The sequence below is a fragment of the Hyaena hyaena genome, unplaced genomic scaffold (genome assembly GCF_003009895.1).
Source record: "Hyaena hyaena isolate Hyena2069 unplaced genomic scaffold, ASM300989v1 scaffold_1137, whole genome shotgun sequence".
In the NCBI taxonomy this organism is placed as follows: Eukaryota; Metazoa; Chordata; class Mammalia; order Carnivora; family Hyaenidae; genus Hyaena; species Hyaena hyaena.
In genome coordinates this window covers 32,041-59,537 of record NW_024081770.1, presented here as the reverse complement: position 1 = coordinate 59,537, position 27,497 = coordinate 32,041, and the positions used below count along the sequence as shown (strand labels likewise).

Here is a 27,497-nt window from a genome sequence, read left to right as displayed (position 1 = left end):
TGCTTTTAAGATGTTAGTCTTTAGATATCAGTTCATGGAAGTTAAGAAGCTTAAAGCAGCTGAACTGCTTTAAAGCCAATGCTTTACAGACTGAGTTATACTATCTTAAACAGCAGGAAATCCATTCATCTTACTCTGGAATATGTCAAAATAATTTAAGAGAAAGGTTAAAATGATTTAATACGACTACAAACGCATTTTCATTCTCACTTGTGGCCTTTGAACCATTAAAATGTAATTTAACAAAAAATTACCTTAAAAATCTAGGCTACAATTCCAGTGTGTTGTAATGAGCATTCATTTATACATACTTGATCTTAAAAGAGCCTTTTATGTATTAGCTTTGTCCAAAATTTTATGTGTCAATAAAAAAGTATGAAGTCTGCAAATATTGGAAGTCAACAAACTCAGGTTCTAGTGTAATCACTGTGATTTCCTGGCAGTATAATCTGATGCATTTCTGTTCAATTTTCTAGGCTTCCATTTGCTCCCAAGTAAAGTGATGGAGTTAATTTAATGATCTCTGAATTCCTTTTCAACTCTAAAATTCTATGATTCTTCAAAAGTAGATATTATTTGGCCATCAGCAATCACTTTTAAAGTCTGAATCATGAAAGTCTTAATGACTCACAATAAATTTACTTGAAATTGATTTTGAATAAGTTCTTTATTTGAAATGTGTAGTTTAAAACTTTTAAAGTAAGAACATCTTAGGTTATTGCACTGAAGTGATATGAAATATGGTAAATGCCTAAAACCTCTTGTGTCAGAAATCATATTATTTTCAGATCTTTAAACCAGAATGTTTACTATTCTGATCCTAGCTATATATTATATAAAAAACTCTTGCCCCAACAATCAAAATCAGACTTAGGATTTTGCTTTTCTTTTTATAACTCCACAAATCAATTTATATTCCAACAAAAGGTAAAAGGAACTGCTTTCCACAAATCTTCAGTGTCTTCTGAGTGAATAATAATTCTCTAATTCTGACCGTACTGATATTTATTGTGTTGTATGTAAGTCTGAATGTGTAAGTAGCAAACTCTTTGATGCTTTGCTTGCTAACACAATATATTTAAAAATAAATTTTCACAAGCACTAAAGATTCATGATTTTTTTAGACTGTCCACATTCTATGACACAATTTATTGTGTTCCTTTATTCAGCATGTTTTTGTGTGTTTTCTATTCAGAACATTAATACTGTAGAAGACAAATGTGCTAAATGACGTCACCAAAAATTTACCTCAAATTGCTTCATTTGCTTTGAGCATGTGATTGTCTCGTTTTGTGGTGCTTTTTAAAACATGGTATCTAGGGTTCTCACAGCCAAGAAAAAAGAACCATTATAAAAATAATTGAAGAAGGCCACATCATATGAACATATACATTTGTAGACAGATATTGTTTCAATCTCATTTTTGAGGCATGCCATTGAACAGATGGCTGTTCACAGCCATTGCCTTGAAGAGGCTGGTTGTCCTCAGAGAGTCTGAGCGAGAGACCCGTGGCCACCCTGCCGTGGCTACGAGGCTCGCTGTGGTCCCCGTGTCACTCGGTTTTTCCTGGAGAAAAAAGAATGCAACTCTGAATGGCCCTTCTAGTCACAGGCTGTGCTTTTCTAAATGAGGAGGGTTTATGAAGATTTTTTTGAGTCATCAGAAGAAATTGGTCAAAAAGCAGGAAAATATTCTTCATACTTCTGCTGCATATTTGGGTAGTTTGCTTTTAAATTTTTACTTATGCTGTTTTGTTTTGTTTCTGTTTGCCAAAGAGTTACAAAATGGCCCTTGTGATTCCAGTTTAGTTATCTTTGAGGGAAATTGAAACCGCTTCATCCCCACGCACGAAGGAAATGTTAAACTTTCGAAAGTAGGAGATTCAGTTCTGACTCCAAGTGGAAGTCATGAGGCCTGGAGGTGGCAGTGAACTATTTGTTACTCCGAGAGAAACCCTGCTTCCACTTGGACTGGTAAAACGGGGGGTATTGTAGGGTGAATGCTGCAGAATTTGGGACTGTACTGCCCCTAAGCTGCTCACCCAAACCAGCAGGCCTTCTAGTAGCCCTTAGGATGATCATTCTTTTTTTTTTTTTTTATATATTTTTTAATTTATTTCTAGGAGAGAGAGAGAGACAGCGTGAGCAGGGGAGGGTCAGAGAGAGAGGGAGACACAGACTCTGAAATAGGCTCCAGGCTCTGAGCTGGCAGTCAGCACAGAGCCCGACGCGGGGCTCGAACCCACGAACCGCGAGATCATGACCTAAGCGAAAGTTGGACACTTAACCGACTAAGCCACCCAGGCGCCCCAGGGTGCTCATTCTTTATTAACAGGAAGTTACTCCAACATGCACACTTGGCTAGGGAACCATAAAATTAGCCGGGCATGCCTACGACCAATGTAAATGTCTTTACTCATCATTGTTTTACTTACAGAAAAGCATAGCATATATCTTTATTTAGTGGATTAAACATACCTACCACCTTCTCCCACCCCAGTACACAGGTTGTTCCCTCCTTGATCGTACAAGTCAAGGGCAAGTATTTGAACCCACAGTCATCTCCCTGCTTGAACCACTTGCTCTGTGTCATGGTGGCAGCTAATGTGAGAGGCTTTGTTGTGAGGGGCTCGTTTTTCAACCCCTCTGTTGTTTGTAACTTGTACACCAGCCGTTTGTGGAAGAACCTAGACTGCCTGGTGGTGGGAGTGGTGCTGCTTGTTACCGCCGCTGTTACCGATTCTGTCACGCTGACCTTTGTATTCAGTATTCTGCAGTAGTTGTTATTTTGAAATGATTATAAAACAGATCATTTAAAAAAATTGACCCCAGGAAAGTAACAGTGAAGAATGTGTTATACTGTATGTTTGATGTCTTATTCTTCACATAGGTTAGGTTGTGCTGTTGATTTGAATATGAAGGTTACATGTTAGATCTGTGTGGCCGTACTTTTACTAGAAGCTATTGAGAAGGTGGCCTCAGAAATCCTTCATGTAATTCATTGAAGGCATTTTTCCTGGAAGGTCTGTGGAGATTACCTTTAGAAAAAGGACTTTCTCCCAAACTTCAGATTTCTGGTTCTAATAAAAATCTCATTAGAATCATCACACAGGAACAGTTTGGCTGTGCTTTCAGTGAGGTAGAGCAGGATGAGAAGGGACTGGTTTGTGAAGGGTTGCTAGAAACTGAAGAGCCGCTAGGCTTTCTACGTGACTCATTGCACAAATTGATACCAGATCCCTGTTTGTTGGAGAGAATGGGTACTAGCAAGAAGCCTGGAGGAGCAGATAAAGGGTCTGTTGTCGTTCATGTGTCCTTCTAGCTGTCCTAGATCTCCCAGGTGCTCAAGTTGTGCTGAAGGGTAAAAATGAGTTCTGCCTCCTTTTACGTACTACATGAAGCATGAAGGGGTTCAGTATAGAAAACTTTTTGTGGAAAGCACATTAGATAGGCGTGTGTGTGTACAACATACACATAATGCGTATGGACGACTTATGCACATCTGGGATTCTGGGAATCTGGGATTCCTCTACTAGTCCATGCATAGATGCCCATCACTAAATGAAACCCATGCTTTCAGGTTTCCATCGTTGATTTTTGTAAGCACTGTCCCAACACACTGAGGACATTGAGTGTTGTTGTGTTGGGTTTTTTTTGTTTTTTGTTTTTTGCTTTTCTCTATACCATGGGGACTGGCTTCCTCCTTGGAAAATTCTCCAACCTGAAAACTCCAACACCATGCCTAATGTTGAATCCCAGTGAGCTTCCTAGTAGGGGAATAAATGGGAAGCTGAAGATTCCTAGTACCCTTGCCTCGGCACTTTTCCTCCCAGCAAGGAACAAAAAAATTCCTGCCTGGCTAACAGGAGACACCCATTACAACATGTTGGTTTTAGCCTTTGCACATTACTTATTTAATCATTTTTCCTGAACTTAGTTTCATCTTTGCTTCCATTGATTGGAAATGCCGTTGATTTCATATAATATGACATTGCGTGGGGAAAACAATATGTACATTTATTTTACCTTAAAATCACAAGCTATTCATCACTTCATAATTTCCCATCTCCCTTTGGGGTGGGGTTTTATTCAGCAGCTAGACTTAAATGTTTAAACGTTCTTCAATGAAAGCAGTGAACTTTTCTCACAGCATTATGAATGCCCCTTCGAGCACTTTTCAGGGCTACAATTTAGGACAAGTCAACTCCGCTTAAAAACTCTCCCTTTCCCTTGTCTGATTATCTTTCATCCTCCCGTATCCCCCCCTCCCCTCCCCCGTGTCCTCTCCTCCCTCCTCTTCTCTCATTCACTGTCAGGAAGGGCCATCTGCGAAGGGCCAGTTCAGCACCACTCGGCGCCGGCAGAGGCTAGCAGCAGCAGTGGCTACAACAGTGAGTGGATTTCAATCTCAAGTGGACATTTAATAAGAATGAGAAACTGTCCAAGCGTCACCTTCCTGTCCCAGTGGTGCCACTCGTGTGTAGTGGCATCAACCGTAACCCACTCCTGTGCTGGCCTAGCTTTTGCATGCTTTCTGGCTGTCTCTGCATGGCAGGTGTCGCACATGGGTATTCGTGTTTGCGATGGAAAACTGCTATCTAATCCAGTTCTTCGACTGTCCGTGTAAGAAACCGTGTAAATTCAAGGTTGCAAAACTAAGTAACAGCTCCGTATGGTATGGAATTTCCTAAAATGATACTGTTATTATTATTATTTTTTTGTCATACTGATATCAGAACCTCTAACTGATTTGTTTTTCTAAGAAAAGTCATGTTACTACAGACATAAATTGTGCTTTTTTTTTTTTTTGTAGCATTGTGACTATTTGAAAAGGATGTGAGAGTAAAGAAAAGAGAGGGTAACAAAAGGTGAATTTTGATGTCATCTCTAAATGGCTACCCAAATTACACCTAGCAAGGGAAAATTGTTTTCTGGAAAGAATATTGAGCTGAAAATCAGAAAATATAGTGTGGAAAGGAGAAAACTACAAAGTTAAATGGTGCTTAATATATATCTAGAGGTTGGTTTGTTTTGGTTTTGTTTAAGAGAAAATAGGATGGATATTAGGAGGGTAGAGTAAGTATTGAAACAGATAAGGTAAATAACCAAAATTTTAACTTGAGTAGAAGCTGTTTAGAATAGTGAATGGTGCGTGCAGAATAGAAAATAGAATATGTAAATACGAGAACCTTTGCTGGATAAAAGCAAATCATAATATTTGCTTAATCCTGACATCCTGTCAACTATTTAAAGTACAGAATACTCAGTTCATAGCAATCATGGATGTTGGGTTTTTTGACTATTAGATAATGCTTTCTGAATTAACAATAGTCTTGCTCTTGCTAATGGTGGAATATACTTGAAGACTAGAATTGCTGAAAAATATGAAAAGGTTTTGGTTACATTGTAAGAGAATGGATACTCATGCAAGGATTGTTGGTTTTCTATTTTTGATTAATAACTGACTCCTGCTTTATATCTGAGTGCTTAGCTGGATCTTTGGAGAGATAGAATTGCTTTTGATCATGAAATGAACCAGTGGCTTGGAGTTTATCAAGGAATTGATTCTTAAACTCATAGTTTTGTGAACATTTAAGCAAATTAATGAAATTGATATCATGATTAATGTGTATCTTATGAATGTATGCCTAATATGTGACACCATAACCGATTACTACAATAGATACATGTAAAATTACTTAAATAGTTGTTAACCTTTCATTTATAAAATTTAGAAATCCAGATGATTATCAGAGAGAGAACAATACCTTAGTATGGAAAGGAAAGTCGGTCCTTTTGTGAAAATACCTACAGTTCCTTAAATAATGTCCTTCTAAAAAGGCATGCAGGGAATGATTGTGTTTCTACTGTGTTCATCTTTTTAACTGCAGATACATAGAGTGAGTATAATAAAACTGGGATCAGAACCTATTTGAATAGAATGAGAAACAGAAAAGAAAAAGCTTTTAAAAGAGGAGAGTATTACCCTTCCAAGGGTAGCGGTGACCACAGAAGTTAAGAATAACTTCCAATAATTCCAAACATCTAATGACAGAAGCTGGCAACATTTAGAAGTTATTCAGAAATAACAGGAGGGAATAGTTACTCTAACCCCCTTTAGGATTTATAGCTTTGACTCCGTAGCAAAGTATAACACCATCTAGCAGGACCTTCAGCTTGCTCCCCCAGACCCCAGATCCCCCAGACCCATCACATCTCTAGTGATCTGATGCTGGTGACTCTTAGTCAGTGTGCCTCTTAATTCCCCATCTTCCCTCTTCCTAGCACTAACTCATCCCATACATTTTGAGTGTGTCCTATTTTACCTAGAATTCCTCCAAATGACTCCTAGCTACTTACTCTCCTCAGAGAAAAGGAGACCCATTCAAGTGTCTGGGGCTGCTGAGATTGCTCCCAAAGAAAAGTACACCCAAGCATGGAGAAGGGCACTTGTGGGGATGAGCACTGGGTGTTATATGGAAACCAACTTCACAATAAACTATTTGTAAAAAAAAAAAAAAAAAATTAAATTAAAAAAAAAAGTATACCCAAAAGAGATGTTTCAGAGGTTTATTCTTGTTGATTCCTAGCCCTAGAACCTGAAACAGCTCACTTACCACATCAGCCAGACCCAACAGAACAGGGGGTTGGGAAAAGAGATACACTGGCCCCTCCCCCCAGAAGAACACGGAGCATCCACGCCCCACCTCCCCCACCCCCCCATCCCCAGCCCTGCTCTCCACAAGAGGCTCCCTGTATGCATGATGCAGAGGAAGGACAGCAGGAGACTGTTCACGTTTGTTCCATCAGTTGTATATGCTTAGGATCTATCTTAGACCTGCTTTTGTGTCTTCCTTTCCTCAGTCATGTTTCCCATTGCTAAATTCCAGCACCATAGTGCCACCATCGATCATTTCTCTTTTAACTTCTGTACAGACAGTTGTTCAAAGTACCGCCTAACATCCCCATTCCAAACTGCAGTTATCTGGTACCAGAATGTTCCAGGATGAGGTTTATTCCCTGGCACAGGATCTCAGGGTAGGCTTGGACTTCTTTCCTGAACCGGGTGTAAAGTCTGCATCCAGCATTGAGGATTCTGGGGCACAAACCATGAGAGCTGTAGACAGCCCCCACCACAGCCATCACTGACAGAAGACCTAGCTACCACTTCAGTTTTTGAATCCCATAATACTCAAATTGATGAACAAAAAAAACTGAAGGGGCTGAAAAGCCATTCAATTAGAGGTACATTAATACATCTCATTTTGTATTCTCAATTTTATGTCATGAATTCTTCAGTTAAAATGTTCATTCCATATACATCTTCTAACAAAAAAAATTTTCAGCCAGAAGTATATAAAAATTAGGTTCAATTTCCCAGGGAACTATATGATTGCAGTTTGAATGGAGCATTCTGAGTCCTTTCCCCTGGGGGCTATTTACGAGATCACTTTTACTCTTTGCTTTTTAGTTTTTGGTTTTTGTTTCATTTTTACTGTTTAAGTTGCCAATTTAAACTTCCATTATGTTCAAAAAACTAAATGTGTAATATGTGTTTTTCTTCTCAGCCTCTGATTCCAACTTTTTAATAGACAGGCCATTATCTCAGGGACAAGTCTGAGTCCTCGCTGGAATGTCTGGGCCTCTACTGCATCGTGGCCTCCCCTAGCCTCCCTGTCTTCCCTCCTATCTCATGCCAGTCCTTGGACTGTTGAGGACACCTGGGTGCAGACAGAACCCTTTTTCATGATTACATTTCCATGATTATATTCCCCATCACTAAACACCACCATTTCCTTTTTCTTAAGTGCTCTTCTAAATCTTGGTGTCTGGAAACCATCTCCTTAAATATGAACACTCCCTGGTCCACCCATTTGTTCAAGTCACAGTTTCTCCCCATGACTTCCTGATCTCCACCAACCTTCCCATGGATTCTCTGTGTCCTTCCCAAAGGGCTGTGGGGCTCACAGCTCTTTCTGGATTTAGCATCCCCACTGTTAAGGTCAGAAATTCCCTTTATCTATCTTTGAATATTCTTCTGCATCCTTTGGAGACATCCCCAAAAGACCTCAGTCATTATTATCATAGGTACCTGGCCGGGTTTCTAGCACATTATGGAACCCAAGGATTCCATTTTCTCAAATGACTTCTCTGCCATTTTGTGTCTCTTCTCTGGAATAGCCAAAAATTCTGATCCTGGCAAGATAAACAAGTTGTAGGTGTGTCCCAACCCAGTGTAGCCAAGGTCCCCACAAAGGATGAAGTAGAATGACTTGATAATTCTAGATACCAAATGTTTTGGATATCATATATTAATATGCTTAGCTTTGCTGAGTTTAGGGAGAAAGCTGCATGCTCACTTCCTTCCCCGGTACGCTCTGGATATCCTTTGAGATAATAACTCCTTGCCACTGCCATGGCAAAGCTGCATGCAAGGGACCGCCTCCAGTCCCAGCTGCCCTCAGCGAGGTCCACAGACTGCGGTTCAGCCTAGGTTCTTTGATTTGCTCCATGTCCTCCATCTGTCCTCTGTATCCTCAACACATGCACATGCTCCTTTTCACGTCCTCTTTCCCTTCCTTCTTCTCCCTCTCGTGCTCTCTGTCTCTCCCTCCCTACTCACCCCTCCCCCACTCTCTTTTTCTGTCAGGAAGTTTAAAGCTAAATCAAAAGATGAAAAAAAAGGAAGTAGCTCTGATATACATATACATCAGAGAAGCATATTTCCTCTTAGCTAGAAGGTGTGATTTACCCCTTAATTTATATAAAATTCAGCTCTTGGAGAGTCTAAAAATGATTCTTGAAGATATCTGAGTGAACATCTGTGCAGTAAGAATGAGGGGAGGTTACTGGTAATCTGTTTTACGGTAGGAATTGGTATTCTCATTTTCTAAGAATGTTTGGCTGATGGCGTTTGTAATGGCCAGGTGTAACTTTCTAGAAGGATAGGGAAAGGTAATTTGCACCCACCCATCAGAAGCCTAGCCCAGATCCAGCATGAGCAAGAAAGTACCTCTAGCCATTTGGGAAAATCTATAGTAATATGACTTTTTTTACTTAATGTTTTTTAATATTGGCCAGTTCATAAGCCAATTTCATATGTGTAACAGTGTTGTATGTGACATACAAAGGGAAACTACAGTAATTTATATAATATATATTTCATTTACAAATAAATTTTAATCAATTTCAAATTTATTTGAGTCCCTTTAAACCATTATTATATTTACTATTAAACTTATTTACGTTTTATCTAATGGCCATGGAGCAAGTAAATCTGTCTAGGTGCCTCTTGAAATTTTACCCATTCTGTCAGCTCCTGCTCCAGGCTCAGAAACAAGTGAGCATAAAAAGTCTTCTGACACAGTACCCAGACTTTGTAAGAGAGTTCAGGCTACTGTTTCCTGCCAGTAATTTTTTAGATACAACTGTATCGATTCCTTTTCTTCCTGGCATTCTGTAGCCATCTCTCCCTGTAACAGAGAAAAGCCAGTGAGTCCACCAGCAATACTAAGTCAGCCATGGGAAGCAAGACTCCTTCCCACCCACCCACCTACAAATTAATGAGTGCTGAGTGTCTCTGGGTGTGTCTTCAGGGAGGAATCTAGTATTTTGAAGAAGGGAAGAGATCTTTCCTGTGTAAGAGAATGTGGAACAATGTATCGTGGCCCTTTTCTAACTCTGTCTTCCCCTTTCAGGTCCCTTTCAGTGCCACCATGTCGCCAGTTCGCTTGCATTCCTCCAACCCCAACCTTTGTGCAGATATCGAGTTTCAGACTCCCCCGAGCCACCTCACAGACCCTCTGGAAAGCTCAACGGATTATACAAAGCTTCAAGAAGAATTCTGTCTGATTGCACAGAAAGGTAACAAACACAACGTGCGCTTTAGAGAAGCTCTCTTCTTTGGTGAGAGATTACCATTTACTCTCTCCTCCTTGCCTAGGTGGTCACGGCAGAAAGACTAAACAGTGTATATACTGATTGGAGTTCTATATACAGACTACAGTGGGTACCATACCTGCCTCTTGGGCATACAACACATCGTAGGTTTACAGTTTTGACTGAACAAAGAAAAGTGTCAGGAGTGGGGAGAAAAAGGAGGAAAGACAGAGTTATCCTAGGCAGGCCAGCAGGACACTACTACTCAACATCTTTCTTTTGGTGTCTTTTAGTTATCATTGATTACATACTTGTGGGTTATCTTTACTTAGCAAGGAACTCTGCCGGAATCTTTCTTTTCCTTTATTAAATAACACTCATCGATTGTACCTTACAGTCTGTAGTTCAGGCGGGGCTCAGGTAGGCAGTTCTTTTGTGCCATGTGGCATTGCCTGCACTCGCTGGCATTCAGCCAGGGGCTGGGCAGGGCTGAAAGATCCAAGGTGGCTTCCCCCATATTCCTGGCACGTTGGAGGGATGGCTGCAAGGTTGCACATGACTGTGTCCCTCTCTCCCTCCATGGCGGCTCAGGACTCCAAGGGAATGGAATAGACGGGGGTAGAGCTGCCAGTTTTGTTCAAGGCCAGCTCTGGGAAGGCACAGTCACTTCCGCTACACTCTACTGCTCAGAGCCTCAAGGCCAGTTCAGACTGGAGGGGAGGGGAAGCTGACCCCCCTTTGGAGTCATTTTTTTTAATATTAAATTTTCAGTAAGGTGTGTTCAGTTATTGCTGTCAGCCATCCAGAGCAGGGTATAATGAAGAGGCAGGAAAGTAGCTTGTAGGAGGACTGAACAGTTCTGTCTGTGTTTACCAAGAGCCTGGGTTCCAAATTACCACCCCTGCTTTTGCTATAGTATTGAAGTTAAAGTCACTGAAATTCATTTCTTGACCAAAGATAGTACCTTCCCAGGCATTGTCTTTTAAAATGTATAATCTCAGGGTGCCTGTGGCTCAGTTAGTTAAGCATCTGACTCCTGGTTTCAGCTCAGGTCAGATCTCATGGTTCATGGGTTCAAGCCCCATGTCAGGCTCTGCACTGTTGGTGTAGAACCTGCTTGGGGTTCTCTCTCTCTCTCTCTCTCTGTGTCTCTCTCTCTCTCAAAATAAATAAATCTTAAATAAAATGAAAAATCTCTTGGAGAAAGGTATACATTATGTTGTTTTCAGTCACTAACATCTTATTGTGAATTAATCACATTTATTTACCCTGGGGGTGTTGGTAATAAGTGGTAAAATATTTTGAAAATGTGTGCTAAATAGAACATCTTAAGTGCCCAATAATGCTTGAGAGGCTGGTGGCTGAGGGCATCTCTAGGAATGTTGAAGTCCACAAAATTTTATACTCTGAAACCATCAGCAAAGAGGTACTATGAGATATTTCTTCAATTCTATAACCCTAAAACAGTTGGCTAAATCATCCCTCTTTTTTTTTTTTTTCCTGTAGATTTCCCAATTACAATTCTGTAAGGCCAGCTCTCTTTCACCTATTTTACTCCTAGTATATTTTTTTAAGTTTATTTATTTTGAGAGAGACAGGGAGTGGGGGAGGAACAGTGGGAGAGAATCCCAGGCAGGCTTCACACTGTCAGTGTGGAGCCCAAGGCAGGGCTTGAGATCATATCGTGACCTGAGCCGAAACTGAGTCGGACGCTTAACCAACTAAGCCACACAGGTGCCCCATCTCCTAGTACATTTTTATTATACTTCTTAGCCAGATGCTAATTATGTCATTAGATTAGAGTAATGCTACTTTCTGTATATAACAGCATAGGATTGTGGCCAGTAAAGCCAGGAACTTCTGCTTCTAACAGCAGGAGCAGCAGGTGGTTGTAGAAGCATTGAATGAGACAACAAATGTGTGAATTAAGTATGTATAGCACAGCCTCTAAAGGGAGATGAATAAATTTGAAGATAGCCCCAGGAAAGTTTTGTGTTTTCAGTTGCAATCCTGAGGTTTTCAGGAAATCCAATTTTCAACAGGATTTTAAAGCCTCTGTTGAAACAGCGTATTTTTTTCCTAACTATGCTTGAAAAAAGGGCTTTTCTATGACTACTGGGTGAACTCTTTAGAAAGAATTATGGATTTTGAAGTGTATGAGAGTCTGCTTTTAGAACTGCCAGTGGGGTTAATGTATTCCAGCTATCAAGTAAGTGACTTTAAATTGATGATGACTGGAACATGGCACATATCAATAGATTTTGACTCCGTTGTGATCCCAGTTTTTCCCTCTTCATTCAGGCCAGTGTTTTTTGCTAAAATTTTCTACTTCTTTTAAAAGCAACCATTCTTAGATAAGGAAATTCCTATTTTAGAAGACTGCATATTATAGAAACTGTTATTCTAAACATAGGAGTTAGAAATCCAGCCTTCTTTTTCAGAACTAAAGACGGCCTCAGATTTTACAAATGTGTAGTTATACAGAAATGGGGGGAGGAGTTGTTTTTATGATCACATTTACTTTTTTTTTTCCATAGCTGTACTGAGATATGTTTGACATATACCATTTCATAAGTTTAAGGGTTACCTACTGATTTGATGCAATTGTATATTACAAAATGATTACCCCTGTAACATCAGCTAACACCTCCATCATGTCACATAATTACCATTTCTTTTTTGTGACGAAAACATTTAAGATCTACTCTCTTAACTTTGAAGTATGTAACACAGTATTATTAACAATAATCACCAAACCGTATAGTAGATTTCCAGAACTTATTCATTTTAAAACTAGAAGTTCTACTCTTTGAAAGCACTTCTTACATCAAGATGTTCCTGGCTGAGAGAGTAATTGAAGTGTTACTTTCAATACCAAATCATTTCTTACTTCAAAGAGAACTAGTCAGGACTTTAAATCAGCCAGTTTTATTTTTGCAGAATTTATAAAGTGCTCTCTTTGAGTACCTGCTTTTGGAAATAATTTCTGGACAGTTCTAAATGATTTACATGAGAATTCATTGTACACAGAACTGTTAATATTCTTATCAATGCAAAGTAAAACTTATTCCCGTTTCCTTATAGGAATTATAAATTAATTTTTAAAAAATTGATATTTAAGAATTAATATAAATTTATTTTGTGTCCTGTTTCTAAGTCTTTTCTCATAGGAAATGCTAGAATTTTCACCCTGATTAATTACCATTACTGTATTTGTTCTGTGTATTGGTATTTTGAAAGATTCCATTGTAAGGCTGTCTTGTAATTAGACTGTAAGATCATCTTTCCAGATAAGGTCTATACATGACTTAAAGTGCTGAGAAATTTATAATTTTGTATATTCTTTCTGGATCCATTTGATCTTTGTTTCTCACTTTTTTCCTCACCCAGTGCATTCTCTTTTGAAGTCTGCATTTAATAGCATAGCTATAGAGAAGGAAAAGCTTAAGCAGATGGTTTCTGAACAGGATCACAATACAGGCCATAGCGCGCAGGTGGCACGGCTCCGACAGTCACTGTCTCAGGTAAACAAAGGTGTTTGTTTCACTGTCTTGACACATTCCCCACCCTGTAAGGCGAAGATCGGGGTGGAGGTGGTCCGTCATGGATGGCATGTTCAATCGAAATTCCCCCAAGACGTTGCAGTGGCCGGTTTAAATTTTTAAATTAAAGTTAAATTAAACTTTTCTTGCAAAGGAAAGAGTCAAGGTAAGAGCAAAAGTCAACGAAACTTGCTTGTAAGCATAGACTTGTTATTTTGGCTGATTGAATACTTTTTGATGCCTCTCAATGGTCATTTATAAGGCAACCCCTGGTTTTAAAAGAAGAATCATGCATTTATATATGACTTACTCTTTCTAAAATATGTTCTAGAATATATTCCATCCAGTGTTAAGTAGAACAGAATCTACTGGATCTTCCACACTTAATATTTTTTCCCAATTACACCACAACTTAATCCGTTGAAAAGTACTGATTATTATTACCTATTGTTTTTTCTTTTCTGATTTATATTTTTAGGATTTTCTTCCTATCTAACTTATACTCCCCAAAGCTAGACTCATATATTTCAAGACATATTATGCATTGTAAAATATATTATTCAATATATTCATTATATACTATTCAATACATATTATATTGATCTTAATACTAATCCTTATATATATCAAAGTTGAGGTTTTTGATAAAAATGCTTTAAAACTGCATGTAATACTTTTTTACAGTGAGCACGTCCTCTGAAATATTTTCTTCATTTAGTCTATAATTGACTTTTAAAAAGTTCTTTGAGAATTCAGTGTTGTTATGTGATTTTTGTGTGAGAACTCAGTGTTTATATAAAATATTGTTCACTTCCTGGTGCCTTGGATCAGAGTGAAGGAGCAAGCAAATCCTGGGTAAGTGGTTTTCCATGTGGATCAGCTCCCGCTTGAATAGTTTCCTTCCGTCCCTGAAAATAGACTTGAACTGTCGCACCATGTTTTATGTACCTGAACCGTCAGCTAACCTTCAGTGTTAAGTTTCATGCTACTGCGTATTGTTACCTGGGTCACACTTTTGTTCCCCATAAAACACTGTCAGCTGAGGTGCATATTCTGCTTCCCATGCAAAACTGGAGGACTCAGGAGCATGAGCATTCAAAGCAACAACTGTTGTGCCAGTATGCGACGGGGGTTTTTCATAAACATATTTTAATGGTTTGCCCTGGGCTCCTTATTTCATGTTGTCTGTATTGAGTCCTCGGTCTGTGTTAATTGATCTTCTGAATCATTATTCTAAAGTATTGTGAATCAGAAGGATCAAGATAGTGGTTAGGTAATGTGCAGATGTCATCCTGTATATATGTTAAATATACTTTTATCCCCTGAAATGTCGCAGCGTTTCCTTCAGATGTATTAAGTGATAGAGGCTTAGTGGGACAAGCTTGTGCTAAGAAAAATGTATTTTTTTCCTTTGCACAAATTATTTTTAATTTTAATTACCTGGTGCTCACCACAAGTGCAATGCTTAATCCCCATCACCTATTTCACCCATCCCCACCCCCACCCCCGACCCACCCATCTCCCCTCTGGTGACCAACAGTCTGTTTTCTATCGTTAAGAGTCTTTTTCTTAGTTTGTCTCTCTCTCTTAGTTTCTTCCTTTACTTGTTTGTTTTGTTTCTTAAATCCCACATATAAGTGAAATCATATGGCATTTTCTTTCTCTGACTGACTTATTTTGCCTAGCATTATACTCTCTAGTTCATCCGTGTTGTTGTAAATGGCAAGATTTCATTTTTATAGCTGAATAATATTCCATTATATATATGCCACATCTTCTTTATCCATCAACTGATGGACACTTAGACTGCTTCCATACCAGGGCTATTGTAAATAATGTTGCTATAAACATAGGTGTATGTATTCCTTTGAGTTAGTGTTCTTGTATTCTTTGGGTAAGTGCCCAGTGTATGGCTGCTGGGTCATGGGGTAGTTCTATTTTTAACTTTTTGAGGAACGTCCATACTACTTTCCATGATAGCTGCACTAGTTTCCATTCCAACCAACAGTATAAGAGGGGTCCTTTTTTCACCACATCCTCACCAGCATTGTTGTCTCTTGTGGGTTTTTTTTTTTATTTTAGCCACTCTGATAGGTGTAAGGTGATATCTCATTGTAGTTTTGATTTGCATTTCCTTGATAAAATGTGATGATAAAGCATGTTTTCATCTGTCTGTTGGCAGTCTGTATGTCTTCTTTGGAGAAATGTCTGTTCATGTCTTCTGCCCATTTTAAATTGCATTGTTTTAGGGAGAGGGACTGCTGAGTTAGGTATATCAGTTCTTTATGTATTTTGGATACTAACTCTTTATCAGATATGTCATTTGCAGTTGTCTTCTCCCATTCTATAGGTTGCCTTTTAGTTTTGTTGATTGTTTCAAAAGTGTATTTGTTTCTTGTTTGCTTACTTGTTGGTTGGTAAACCAGAATATGAGAAATAGAGATATGTTTTGGGGCATCAGATGAGATTAGAAATAATGATAAAGAGAAATTTCTAAAGTGATTCATTTGTTCATTTACTCATTATATTTCACTCAACTGACTGTATATTAGGTGTAGTGCAAAGTATGGAACACCAAGATAAAAGTAACCCTGACCATGTCCCCATGAAGCATATGATCTTATTAGTGAGATAAACAGTGTTTACGAAAGAAACAGTTAAATGGACCATGCTATAGTCCATTCAGAGCAACATATGGGTGGTGCAGATTTCCAGGGCTCTGGTTGTTCAGAAGAATGGCAGATCCCAGACCTCTGAGCAGAGCCACAGATCAGAAGGAACTGAGCCTTGAATGGGGCCTAAGTAGACAGCAGCAGTTCACAAGAAAGGACCTGATGCTAACATGATAAAAATAAAATAAAGAAGAGTTATATCAGCTTTACATTTTGAGAGTTAAATATTTCCTTCTCTTATCAAAACATAATGTACTTGCCTCTAAACTTAGAGCTTCAAAAGATTTTTGATGGGTTGTTGTTGGTTTTTTGTGGTTGTGTTTTTTAGGCTGTTTTATACATTTATTTATTATATATTTTTGTGTATTTTATACATTTGTTTTAACCAGAAAGTTCAATTTTATCCTCACAAAATGTAAAAATAATTTGGGACTATAAAGATAGTTTCTTATACCCTATTCACTAGAGAATTCAGTGCTTCCACTTGTGTGCCATCACAGCATTTTGGCCATGTTCACATACTTGTGTCTGTCCATACATTCCCATTGGGCCAGATGTACCCTCACAGGCCATCCATACTTGTCTCCCTTAAGGCTAGATGGACTCTCTTTTGGAACCCACCACAGATTTTGCTTAGGCATTTAAGTTTACTGACAGTTCACTCCTTTCCAGGGAATCACTATCCATGGCTAGACCACTGGAGAGATATCTGGAGAATGGCAGTTAATTCATAGTGGCTGAAGCATAGGTTGCACAAGGACGAATTAATCTAAAAATAGCTAAGTAGGTGGGAACATGCTCATTGAGGACCACACAGAGGAGTTTAGATTTATCTCATCACTGCCCGGGAGGCCTTAAAGAATTTTAACCAGTGAGTGATAATGCCAGAAGTTGAAAATAATAGTGTATATATCTGTATATTGGAAAGATTACTCTGGTACAGAATGGAGGATGGATGGAATTAAGTCAAAGCTAGTTGGACAGTCTTAAGATATTCGAGATAACACAGGCCTGAACAGGGAAGTACCAGAGCTGGTAGAAGGAGGGAATGAATGTCAAAGACCCAGGGGGCGGAGGTGGAATCAGCATGACTTGGTTACTAGCTGCGTGTTAGAGAGAGACAAGGAGACAGAATCAAGACTTCTTGTGTAACAGAGTAGTGATGGTTCTTTTCCCTGAGTTCGAGAATATAAGAGAACTGTTTTTTAAGGCATAAATAGTGATTTTTATGGAGACTGAGGTGTCCGTGAGCCATCCATCACAATCAGACATATAGATATAGAGCTCAGGAGAAAGGCCTGGTCTAGAAAGAAGGATATGGATACCCTCGTACATCGGTAAAGTTACAGATACTGATAAATCAGAACAAAAGAGGGTCAGTGGTGCTGCCGTATACAACATTAATACTTAAAGGACATTTAAAAAAAAAAGAGAGAGGATCCTTTGATGGAGACTCAGGGGAAGCAGCCAAAGTATTTAGATGGCGCTGACCGTTGAGATCCAAGGTAAAGGGTTTTAATAGACTCAAGAAGAATCTGATTTTGCAACAAACAATATATGGACTGAAAGTCATCCTTGAACTTTGGTAGCTATGTCAGCATGTTAATTTCATGAGGGGAAGAACCAGAGGATGAAGATGGAAAACAGTGAACTGATGGAGCCATCTTGGTTGGCCAACTCTGTTTTCACTGTCCCTCTTTTAACATAGTGCTCAGAATTGAACAAGATACTAAATAGCATACATTAAGGCAAGTGTTCTGAGTGTGTCTTTATATCGGCATTACTTCACATCATAGTGTGGTTTTAGATGGCCTGAAGACATCTTTGATCGATATTCAAGTGTCATCATTTAAACCCCCAGATATTTTTCTTATGATCAGCTAAGTCTCTCCACAGAGTGGGAAGGAGAGAGAGAGAGAGACTATGTTTAAATAAATTCTTAAATAGTCTAACATTTTTAAAGTATATTTTTTTATCTGCCATAAGTCCTATTCGATATATGTAAAATTATCAAAATGCTGCTTTTCAATAAAGTTTTTAAGTATATCAACCTGGCAAGTTCCATCATCCTTTTCAGAAGGCACATAGCATATAAAGTACATGATATTAGCATTCTTCACTACCTGTTCAGCATAAATTGTTACCTGCCTCAGGCATGTAATAATTTGCAAGGCTGGATGAATTCCTCTTCTAAGTGGTATTTCTTCCCTGACCTATGTCTATCTACACAAAGACATACATAATTCTGTTCTTTTACCTCCATGAAACTTTAAAAGTAACTTTCACACCTGAGAAGCAACACAGATGTTGGAGTTGAGCCTGTAGGACAGGGCATTGTATGTGGTCTCTCTCCCTTTATAAATGACTTTATTTCACAGCTGTAATTTCATGTACTATTTAACATAGTGCCCTGAACACCAAAACTTAATCGTACATAATAAGACTAACATAACTTCCATACCCCCAGGTTACCATAATAATAAAAGGTTTGACTTCACTTGAGTCTATCCTTAATATTCTACACTTTGACACTGTTACTAGTTTGATCTCTGGCCCCAGAATCCATACATAGCTTATGCCAAACGTAGTGGGTGTTGGGTCCATTCAGATGTGAGCAGCAGACTATGACCCTTGTATTCCAGCTAAAATTACTGAATTTCATTAAATCAATATGCTACAGATGGTTAGATGTACCATCAGTATGTGCATTACTAAAAAAGAAAAACCAAAACTACGGTCAATTAAATTGATGATGCTTCTGAGGTGTTACATGTAGGGGGAAATGTGCATCTTAGACTCAATGAAACATGGTGCATATGGAAAGATAAGCAAAAAAATGGCTTAAGGTACATAGTACCATAATTAAAATCCCAATTGTAGTATTTACCATCCTTCCTGTCTACAACATTTCACATACCCAAAATAAATATCCTGGAGTATTTATTGAGATAAAACTTCTGAGAGTATTACTGAATTCGAGTTCCCTGAGATTTCACAAAATTTGTTGTACATGAGAACACTCCTCACATAATTGTTTATATCTCTTTTTAGCTATCCAGTAAGTTTAAATAGATGTCATTTGGGACATAATTTGGTAATATTTCTTAAAGCCTTAAAAAGATGTTATCTTTGACCCACTGGCCTGTGGTTGAGGAAGTAATGCTGAATGTAGAAAACAATTATGCATATAAACATTCATGGCAGCATTATTTATTCTAGTGAAAATCAGTAATACCAATAAGTATCCAATAATATCCAGTAGAAAATGATCACATTATGCAACTATTAAAGTCATATTTGTGAAGAGTTTGCAACATAAAATAAATGTTTATATTCAAAGAATGAGTAGCAGACACATATGTAAAGTATGCACCCACTAAGTAATGTGGGAAATGTATAGGAAAAAGCTAGAAAGGAATATACCAAGCTACCAACAGTTGGTTGATTGGGTAGTAAGGTATGAATTTTTAAAAATTTTTTTACTTTTTGCATTTTCCAAATATACTGTAATAGTATCTACTAAAATTAAAAACATAAGGTGGTTTTGAAGAGATTCCCAGGATTTGGTTCTTGATAGCTCTAGCTTTGACAGTTGCCATACCTAGTTTTTCCTTTTGAACTAGTTCTGCTTTTGTGCAAAGGGTTTAAGTCTCTGATGGCTCTGTCTTGCCCTAAGTTTCATATCCTTCTCCAGCCATCAGGCTTCCATGTCTCCCTCCCAGAACCCACAGTTCCATTCAGTAAAATGTATATGCCAGAGTCTCACCCTGTCAAAGGCAGTTCTTACCCACTGTCTGCCAGGGTGGATAGTCAGCTCGGTAGGGATTTGGACACTCCATCAATTCTAGCTCAGGACTTCAAGATGGTAACTTCCTTTATAGATTGGGATGGAATGGTGTGTCTCTTGGATATATTCAGCTTGAATGTATATAAAGGACATGAGGTCTGGGAAAATGAGAATACTTTGTAGAGAGTTTTCTGAGTAGTCCAAGCTTAGTAATCAAAACAAGTAGTGAGAATAAGCATAGAACCTGCCTGGTGAAGAATCTAAGCACAGTTCCTATGCCTCAGGGTACTTCCTCCCTGGTAGACGTTTGGTCCCATACTCTGCTGAAGAGCAAAGTTATTACTGACAAGTCTCCTTAGCTTTTCTTGCTCGTTGGCTGGTATGAGTAGCTGATGATCCACCTCCTTTTTCCTTGCTTCTGCCTGTTCATGATCCTTGGGTACATTCTGAACGTTGTTTCTGCCATCATCTGGGCCCTTCTATGGTAATTATCACTAATAGTGTCATTTCACTGAAAATACCTGTATTCCTCACCGTAAACAAGATTTCCATGATACTATTATGGAGCAAATAGTTGAGTTCCAGGGTGACCCTGACCACTGCCAGAGAGCACTATGCCCCAGAGCTCATGGCGCTCGGCTATAGCAAACTTCAGAAACAGTCTGTATGATCAAGGCAAAAGGAGGAGCTGCCCGGAGAAGATGTGCAGAAATGGACTGTTGCACGCTCAGCTGTCTGCCTGCTTCCACCTTGTGCCGCTGGGGCTGCCAGAGTTGGGAGAGTCTTATCTCCATGCTTTCGGGGCTGCATAACAACCACCTTCTTCTACCATTGAATATGTATTATTAACAAAAATGTTCCTTTTGAACTTTTAGGTCACCCCCTATGGATATTCTGGCTAGAAGTTACCTTGTATGCCTTCACCTACACCTGTAGGCAGAATTACATTTAATGAACATTGGATGAGATAAGAGCTTCAATGAAAATTTAACTTTAAATATCCTGAGCAACCAGTAGTACAAGTTGCATTATAAATGGCAAGCCTGTATTGAAAACTCCTCCTCTGAGGAAAACTGTGATTTTCCCTTGCCATTGAGTTTTTGTGCTGTTGTTTTGTTAACTCTGTTCCAGTTACAATGAATGGTACAGTCACTTTGGAGAAACCCTCCGTTGAGATTTGTCTGAAACTGTCAGGTCAAGACTACGATTCTGCAGCTAAAACCATCCAACAGCCCAACACGAGGCCCCCTACTTACAAGACAGTAAAATATATCTGATTCCAAATATTTCAATAAACAAGACCATTTTCAATATTCTTGTGGGCAAAGAAATAACGAAAGAACAAATAAGTATAGGTGTAGTGGTCACAAAAGATAGGAGTAATGAGGTTTGTTTTTTCATTTTGTTTTGTTTTGCCTTCAAATACCAAGTGTTTGAGATTTTGCTCTAGGAAAAACGATCTTGAGCACTTTTGCAGAATATAAAGTGTTTAGGACTCTTACTTTAAAGGACATGGTTTATTTACTGTAAAAGTGATCACCTTTTATGTAACTAACACATCCCTGTTTTCTCCAAGAGCTAGACCCATTTCCTTCCATCTGTAAATGTAACAATGTAAGATCTGTAACCACCTTTAATCCATCAACACTTGACAGCTCACCAGGCCAGATGTGTTATATTTTACACATATTTTACAAGCTGGTTATAAAGACTTTAAACAAAAGCCAAAAGCTGTGAGTGAACAATTTTCTCCTCAAAAAGCCAAAGTCAGGTTGAAGGGAGAGAGGAGAGGCTGTTCTATGCTTCATGTGCAAGGACTATGTACTACTCAGTGCAAGTGTCAGGTTTAGCCACTTCATAATTTATCCTGGTTGTTTTAATAGATGCAGAGTTAGAATTATATTATGTTTGTATATGTATTGGTTTGCTGCATCCATACACTCCATCTGAAGAAAGCAGTGTGCCTGTTTCTGGGGAAGATGCCTTCCCAAGTCCTGACATTTATCTTCCACCTTGTAAGGCATCCACCTCCCTCTTCTAATTGCTGATTTTAATGTGAAGCAAAGGAACTGTCCAGCTTTTTGCTCCCATCCCCTGATCCTTGATATAATTCCAGCTGACTACATCTGTCTTACGTACAAGGAACATATTCCCGTGCATCGATGTGATGCAGGTACTTTTGTCCACAGAGCACCTGTAGGGAGACCATGCTTATATAAAGCTATTCTCTTCCTGTCACACATACTCAGTTGTTGTGCCAGGTAGTGTTTTACTGATGCCGACTCCGGGTATGTTGAAAGTCATGTGACGTCGATAACTTGGAGTTCGTTTCCTTCCGGTTGTGTTTTCTTTATTATGCTTGTCTTAAGGTCTATGCTGCTCAGTGAAGGCACCTTTTGGTCTGCACTTGAGTTAGTTCTGCTATACTGTCATTTGCATATGCTCCTAGGAAATGAAAATACAACTTATTTTCACTGGAATAAGATATAATACTATAAATTAAAGCCAAATATAATACTATAAATTAAAGCCAGGTAATTGTTCATTCCATTTCCAAATAATTTTTAAGAAAACTATCTGGCTCCAAGACAACTTCCAAATTTTAGAAACTAGAACCAAAAAAAAAAAAAAAAAGGAAGGAATCCATAGTTTTGGTCCCAGGCTATAAAACATAATATATATGTGGTGGTAGACTGGGCTAGGATGTGGTGGGCCTGACTCCAGGGGGGAGAAAATTCTACAAGTTATTTTTTTTATGAAATCTGTGAACTCTTTCAACTCACTAACCTACTAAGCAGGAGTCTTATTTTTTAAAAAATGAATACCTTAATTCTGAGCCATTCATTTCCCTCTTAACAGTAGGATCTGTCCTATGTTGACTCCAGATTATAGCCAAGAACATCACAGACTTTGTTGTCTAATGTGTATTTGTGTGCTTGTTCTGTTTTATGCTTGCTTATTAACTTTAAATTACATGTGCAATTTTTGTTATTTTAAGGCACTCAACCAGAATGCTGAACTAAGAAGTCGGTTGAACAGAATACATTCAGAATCTATTATTTGTGATCAGGTTGTCAGTGTAAATATTATTCCTAGCCCTGATGAGGTAAGACTAATTTTTAATAGGTATCAAGCACTTATTTTATAGCATCTAATTCTCTGTATATTTGGTGGGTTTTCTTTTTTACAGTTCTTACACTGTTAAGAAGATTCTCTGCATAAGTTTTTCTGTTGTTGATAGCTCAGTGTTCTTTGGAGTGAAGGATGTACATGAGCTCTATATCATTTCTTCTTGGTGATCAGTGTCTGGTTTTTATTTATATCTATGTTCATCTGATGCTATTGAATATTTAGTTTCTATATCTACTCCAGCTTGTAAATTTCCTGTGTCTGTCACAGTCTTCATTTGAAATGTTCATTATCATCAAATGGTCCATGACATGGTGGGGAAAAAACATTTTTAACTGAGAAGGTGCTAAATCAAAGTTTTCTTAAGGTTTATATTGAAAGCCCTATCTTAGGAAAGAAATCATCTAACCTTGCTAAAATAATCCTAATAATGCTATTGCAGTTACTAAAAGTGACGATAATAAATAATAATTAGTAGCTAACAGAGGTCAAGTGAATGAATGCTTACTGTGTGCTAGGCCTTGTGCTAACAACTTGACGTGTGTTATTTCATTTGACACTCCAAATGACCTCTGAGGTAGATCCAATTATTATTCCATTTTTCAGGAGAATTTTTGATGTAATAGTAAAAGGATAGGAGAACATTCAGTATTTGAGCTACACTTAGTGTATAATTCTGTTTATAACCCTTTATTAAATTATTATTTTATAACCATGAGAATTTATACTTTTCATCAGTAATATTAGAGCCTGATATACATTAATATATATGTCAAGGTGAGGATTTTAACTAATGTGATGGTCATATTTACAGAAACACACATATTTTATTAGACATCTATAGGTGCCAAGGTTCTACCATCTAATTGCTTAGGGTGTGCCATCCCATTCTTTTTTTCAATATTTATTTATTTATTTCAAGAGGGAGACAGAGAAAGACAGATAGACAGAGAGAAAGAGAGAGCTCATGCACGATAGTAGGGGAGGAGCAGAGAGAGATACAGAGAGAATCCCAAGCAAGCTCCATGCTGTCAGCACAGAGCCCAACATGGGCCTTGATCTCATGAACTGAGAGATCTTGACCTGAACTGAAACCAAGATTTGGACACTGAACCAACTGAGACACCCAGGCTCCCCAGGACAGCTTCTTTTTGACTTAAATTCCCCACACTATGTCCACTCACCTTCATGCATCACATGATATCTGGTGATACTCATGCTCACTCAACTGCTCAGAATCCAAAATTATCTCCAGAACTTGATCACTCAAAAATTGTTAAGTCTTGTTTGAATCTTTTCAACCTGAAATGTGTACTATTTTACATTTTATATGTATTATTATATGTATTACTGTTTACACATTATATATATATATGTATATAGTTGACTTATTGAATAAAAATATAATTTGACATAGTTTAATACTTTAGTCTTGTTTTCTCATTGGTTAAAATTCATGATCAAAGTGAAAAATGACATATATTCTATATCAAAAATTAGTTTTATAGATTGTTTTCTTAGCACCTGTCTAGCGGCTTCTACAAATATGTCCTAAGACTTAGCATACTGGTAAGAATATGGCTAGTAACAACAGATCATATATTTGACAGTGAACCTGTCTGCACAATCAAATCAGGGTATTGATAGGGGTTTGAGCTGTTAAACTCCAATTAATATCCATTGAGCATAGATCTGAAATCAAGTCACAGCTTTCAGCTATGCCTTTCAGATTCCTTAGACATAGTAGAAGGAAACTTATGGAATGGTCATTGCTGAGTTGCAAGTGAAAATTACTTGTGGTCACCACTCTTTTAACATATGGTGTGAATTTCTCTAGAAAAATCTGACCTGGCACATCATGGTCTAATTTGAACAGATAGCTTTTCTTTCGAGGGGAAAACGTTGACAGAGAATGCTTCTCTCCTCTGTAGGCTGGTGAGCAAATCCATGTCAGTCTCCCCCTGTCGCAGCAGGTAGCCAATGAAAGCCGCCTGTCCATGTCAGAGTCTGTCTCCGAGTTCTTTGATGCCCAGGAGGTGCTGCTCTCTGCAAGTTCGTCAGAGAATGAGGTAAGGTTTTTTGATGTGTCAACCCCAACTGCTTCTGATAATGAGATTGGGTTAAAGAAAGTAAGACTATGGGACTTTTTTTTTTACATCATAATAAACTTCCCAAATTGTAGGAAAGCCAAAGCATGTAAACTACATTGGTTCCCATTTACAAAGCACTTAATACGTCTGATTGCCAACTTATTTCTTACTTAATTGGATGAATAAAAGGAAAGAATCTAGTGTTTTCTCAGACACTCTTGTACAATTTATATCCCAGGGTAATCAAATTGTTGATGGGAGAGGTTTTTTGTTTTTGTTTTTGTTTTTGTTTTTTTTTGTAGAAGGAAACTAGTTAAATGTAGAAAGACTGAGAGATATTGAATATCACCATTTATACACCTGTGTGTGTGCATGCATGTGTGCGTCCACACGCACACACACGTCTTTGCCAGAGACATGAATTTAAGCTTCTCTAGAAAGAGAATGTCTAACATGAAAAGATGCTCAACATCACTCATCATCAGGGAAATACAAATCAAAACCACATTGAGATACCACCTCACACCTGTCAGAGTGACTACAATTAACAACTCAGGCAACAACAGATGCTGGCGAGGATGTGGAGAAACGGAAACCCTCCTATACTGTTGGGGGGATGCAAACTCGTGCAGCCACTCTGGAAAACAGTGCGGAGGTTCCTCAAAAAATTAAAAATAGAACTGCCCTATGACCCAGCAATAGCACTGCTAGGAATTTATCCAAAGGATATGGGAGTACTGATTCATAGGGGTGCACGTACCCCAATGTTCATAGCAGCACTTTCAACAATAGCCAAATCATGGAAAGAGCCCAAATGTCTATCAACTGATGAATGGATAAGGAAAATCTGCTTTATATATACAATGGGATACTCCTTGGCAATGAAAAAGAATGAAATCTGGCCATTTGCAGCAACATGGATGGAACTGGAGGGTATTATGCTAAGTGAAATAAGTCAGTCAGAGAAAGATCATATTTTTTTTTCATATGTGGAATTTGAGAAACTTAACAGAAGACCATGGGGGAAGGAAAGGGGAAGAAACAGTTTCAAACAGAAAGGGAGGCAAACCATAAGAGCCTCTTAAATACAGAGAAGAAACTGAGGGTTGATGAGAGGGCGGTGGGGGGAATAGGTGATGGTCTTTGAGGAGGGCACCTGTTGGGAGGAGCACTGGGTGTTGCATGTAAGCAATGAATCATGGGAATCTACCCTTGAAGCCAAGAACATACTGTATACACTGTATGTTAGCTAACTTGATAATAAATTATATTTAAAAAAAGAAGGATACTGTCTAGAATATATAGTTGGGTCATTATGGTTTTTGGAGGTTACCACTGGCTAACATAAAAACTTTTTTGTTGTTTTGTTTCTTACTGAGGTATAGTTTACACACAGCCTTATTTTAGTTTCAAGTGGACCACATAAGAATCAATATTTGTATATATTGTAAAATGCTTACCTCAATAAGTCTAGTTAACATCTCTCACCATGCATAGTTACAGAATTTTTTTTGTGATGAGAACTTTTAAGATCCACTCTCTTAGCAACAATCAGATATGCAGCACAGTATTATTAACTGTAGTTGTCATGTTGTACATTACATCCCCAGGACTTACTTATTTTATAATTGGAAGTTTGTACCCATAAAGGTTTTTTTGGATTGTTCTTTATGCTCATAAGTCTTGGAAACAGGGAGTTTTCCTTGATCACAATGCAGAAACTGATTGTTTTACTGAAATTTAGAAATTTAGTCAAGCGTACTTTGAATTTTCTTCTTTTCTCTCTTTTTTTCTCTTTCTTTTGTTTTCTTTCTTTCTTTCTTTCTTTCTTTCTTTCTTTCTTTCTTTCTTTCTTTCAGCATGGGAGAAGTAGCCAAAGCTCCTTCCCACATAGTTGATTAAAAATTTTGTCATTTGAGGTTGCAAATCTGGTACTGCATTTTTACAAAGGAAATGAAATAGTTGCTAAATGTTATTTCCATATGCATAGAAAATAGATTGGAAGGAAACATCCTGACAATTAGTTCTAGTTGTTTTTGGATGTTTGAAATTATGAGCAATTTTGGAAACAAAAATAAGTGGAAAGGAGAAAGAAATAATGAATACATCTCACTTTTATAATGGGGGAGAGGTGAAATAGAATCCTTGTCTCGGGCACTGAATTTGTTACCACACCAAGCTGTGCACCTGCTTCTCAGATCCCTAGTCACATGTTAACAATTCACAGAGGCTCCCATATACGAGCCCGAGTCCTAGTTTAATTATTCATAATGATAATTGATCAGATGCTATCAGATGGACAAAATAATCATGCTTGATGATTTATATCTCTTTCCTTAAGGCCAACCCCCATGGGAAGCCTAACTCTAGTCAGGATGTTGCTTGGTGAGCAAGGAAC

General features: G+C 38.2%; 1 protein-coding gene across 6 annotated transcripts in view; it reads left to right on the top strand.

Annotated features, from left to right (window-relative positions):
* Positions 1-27,497, top strand: part of OSBPL6 (oxysterol binding protein like 6) — a 218,629-nt gene that overhangs the window by 171,175 nt on the left and 19,957 nt on the right. For 4 of the 6 annotated variants that reach the window (XM_039222479.1, XM_039222477.1, XM_039222482.1 and 1 more), the window contains 4 exons: positions 9,699-9,864; positions 13,270-13,403; positions 22,879-22,986; positions 24,941-25,078. In XM_039222479.1, the coding sequence (XP_039078410.1) occupies positions 9,699-9,864; positions 13,270-13,403; positions 22,879-22,986; positions 24,941-25,078 (546 nt within the window). The remainder of the gene's footprint in view (positions 1-9,698; positions 9,865-13,269; positions 13,404-22,878; positions 22,987-24,940; positions 25,079-27,497) is intronic. The other 2 variants (XM_039222481.1, XM_039222480.1) reach the window with 2 other exon arrangements.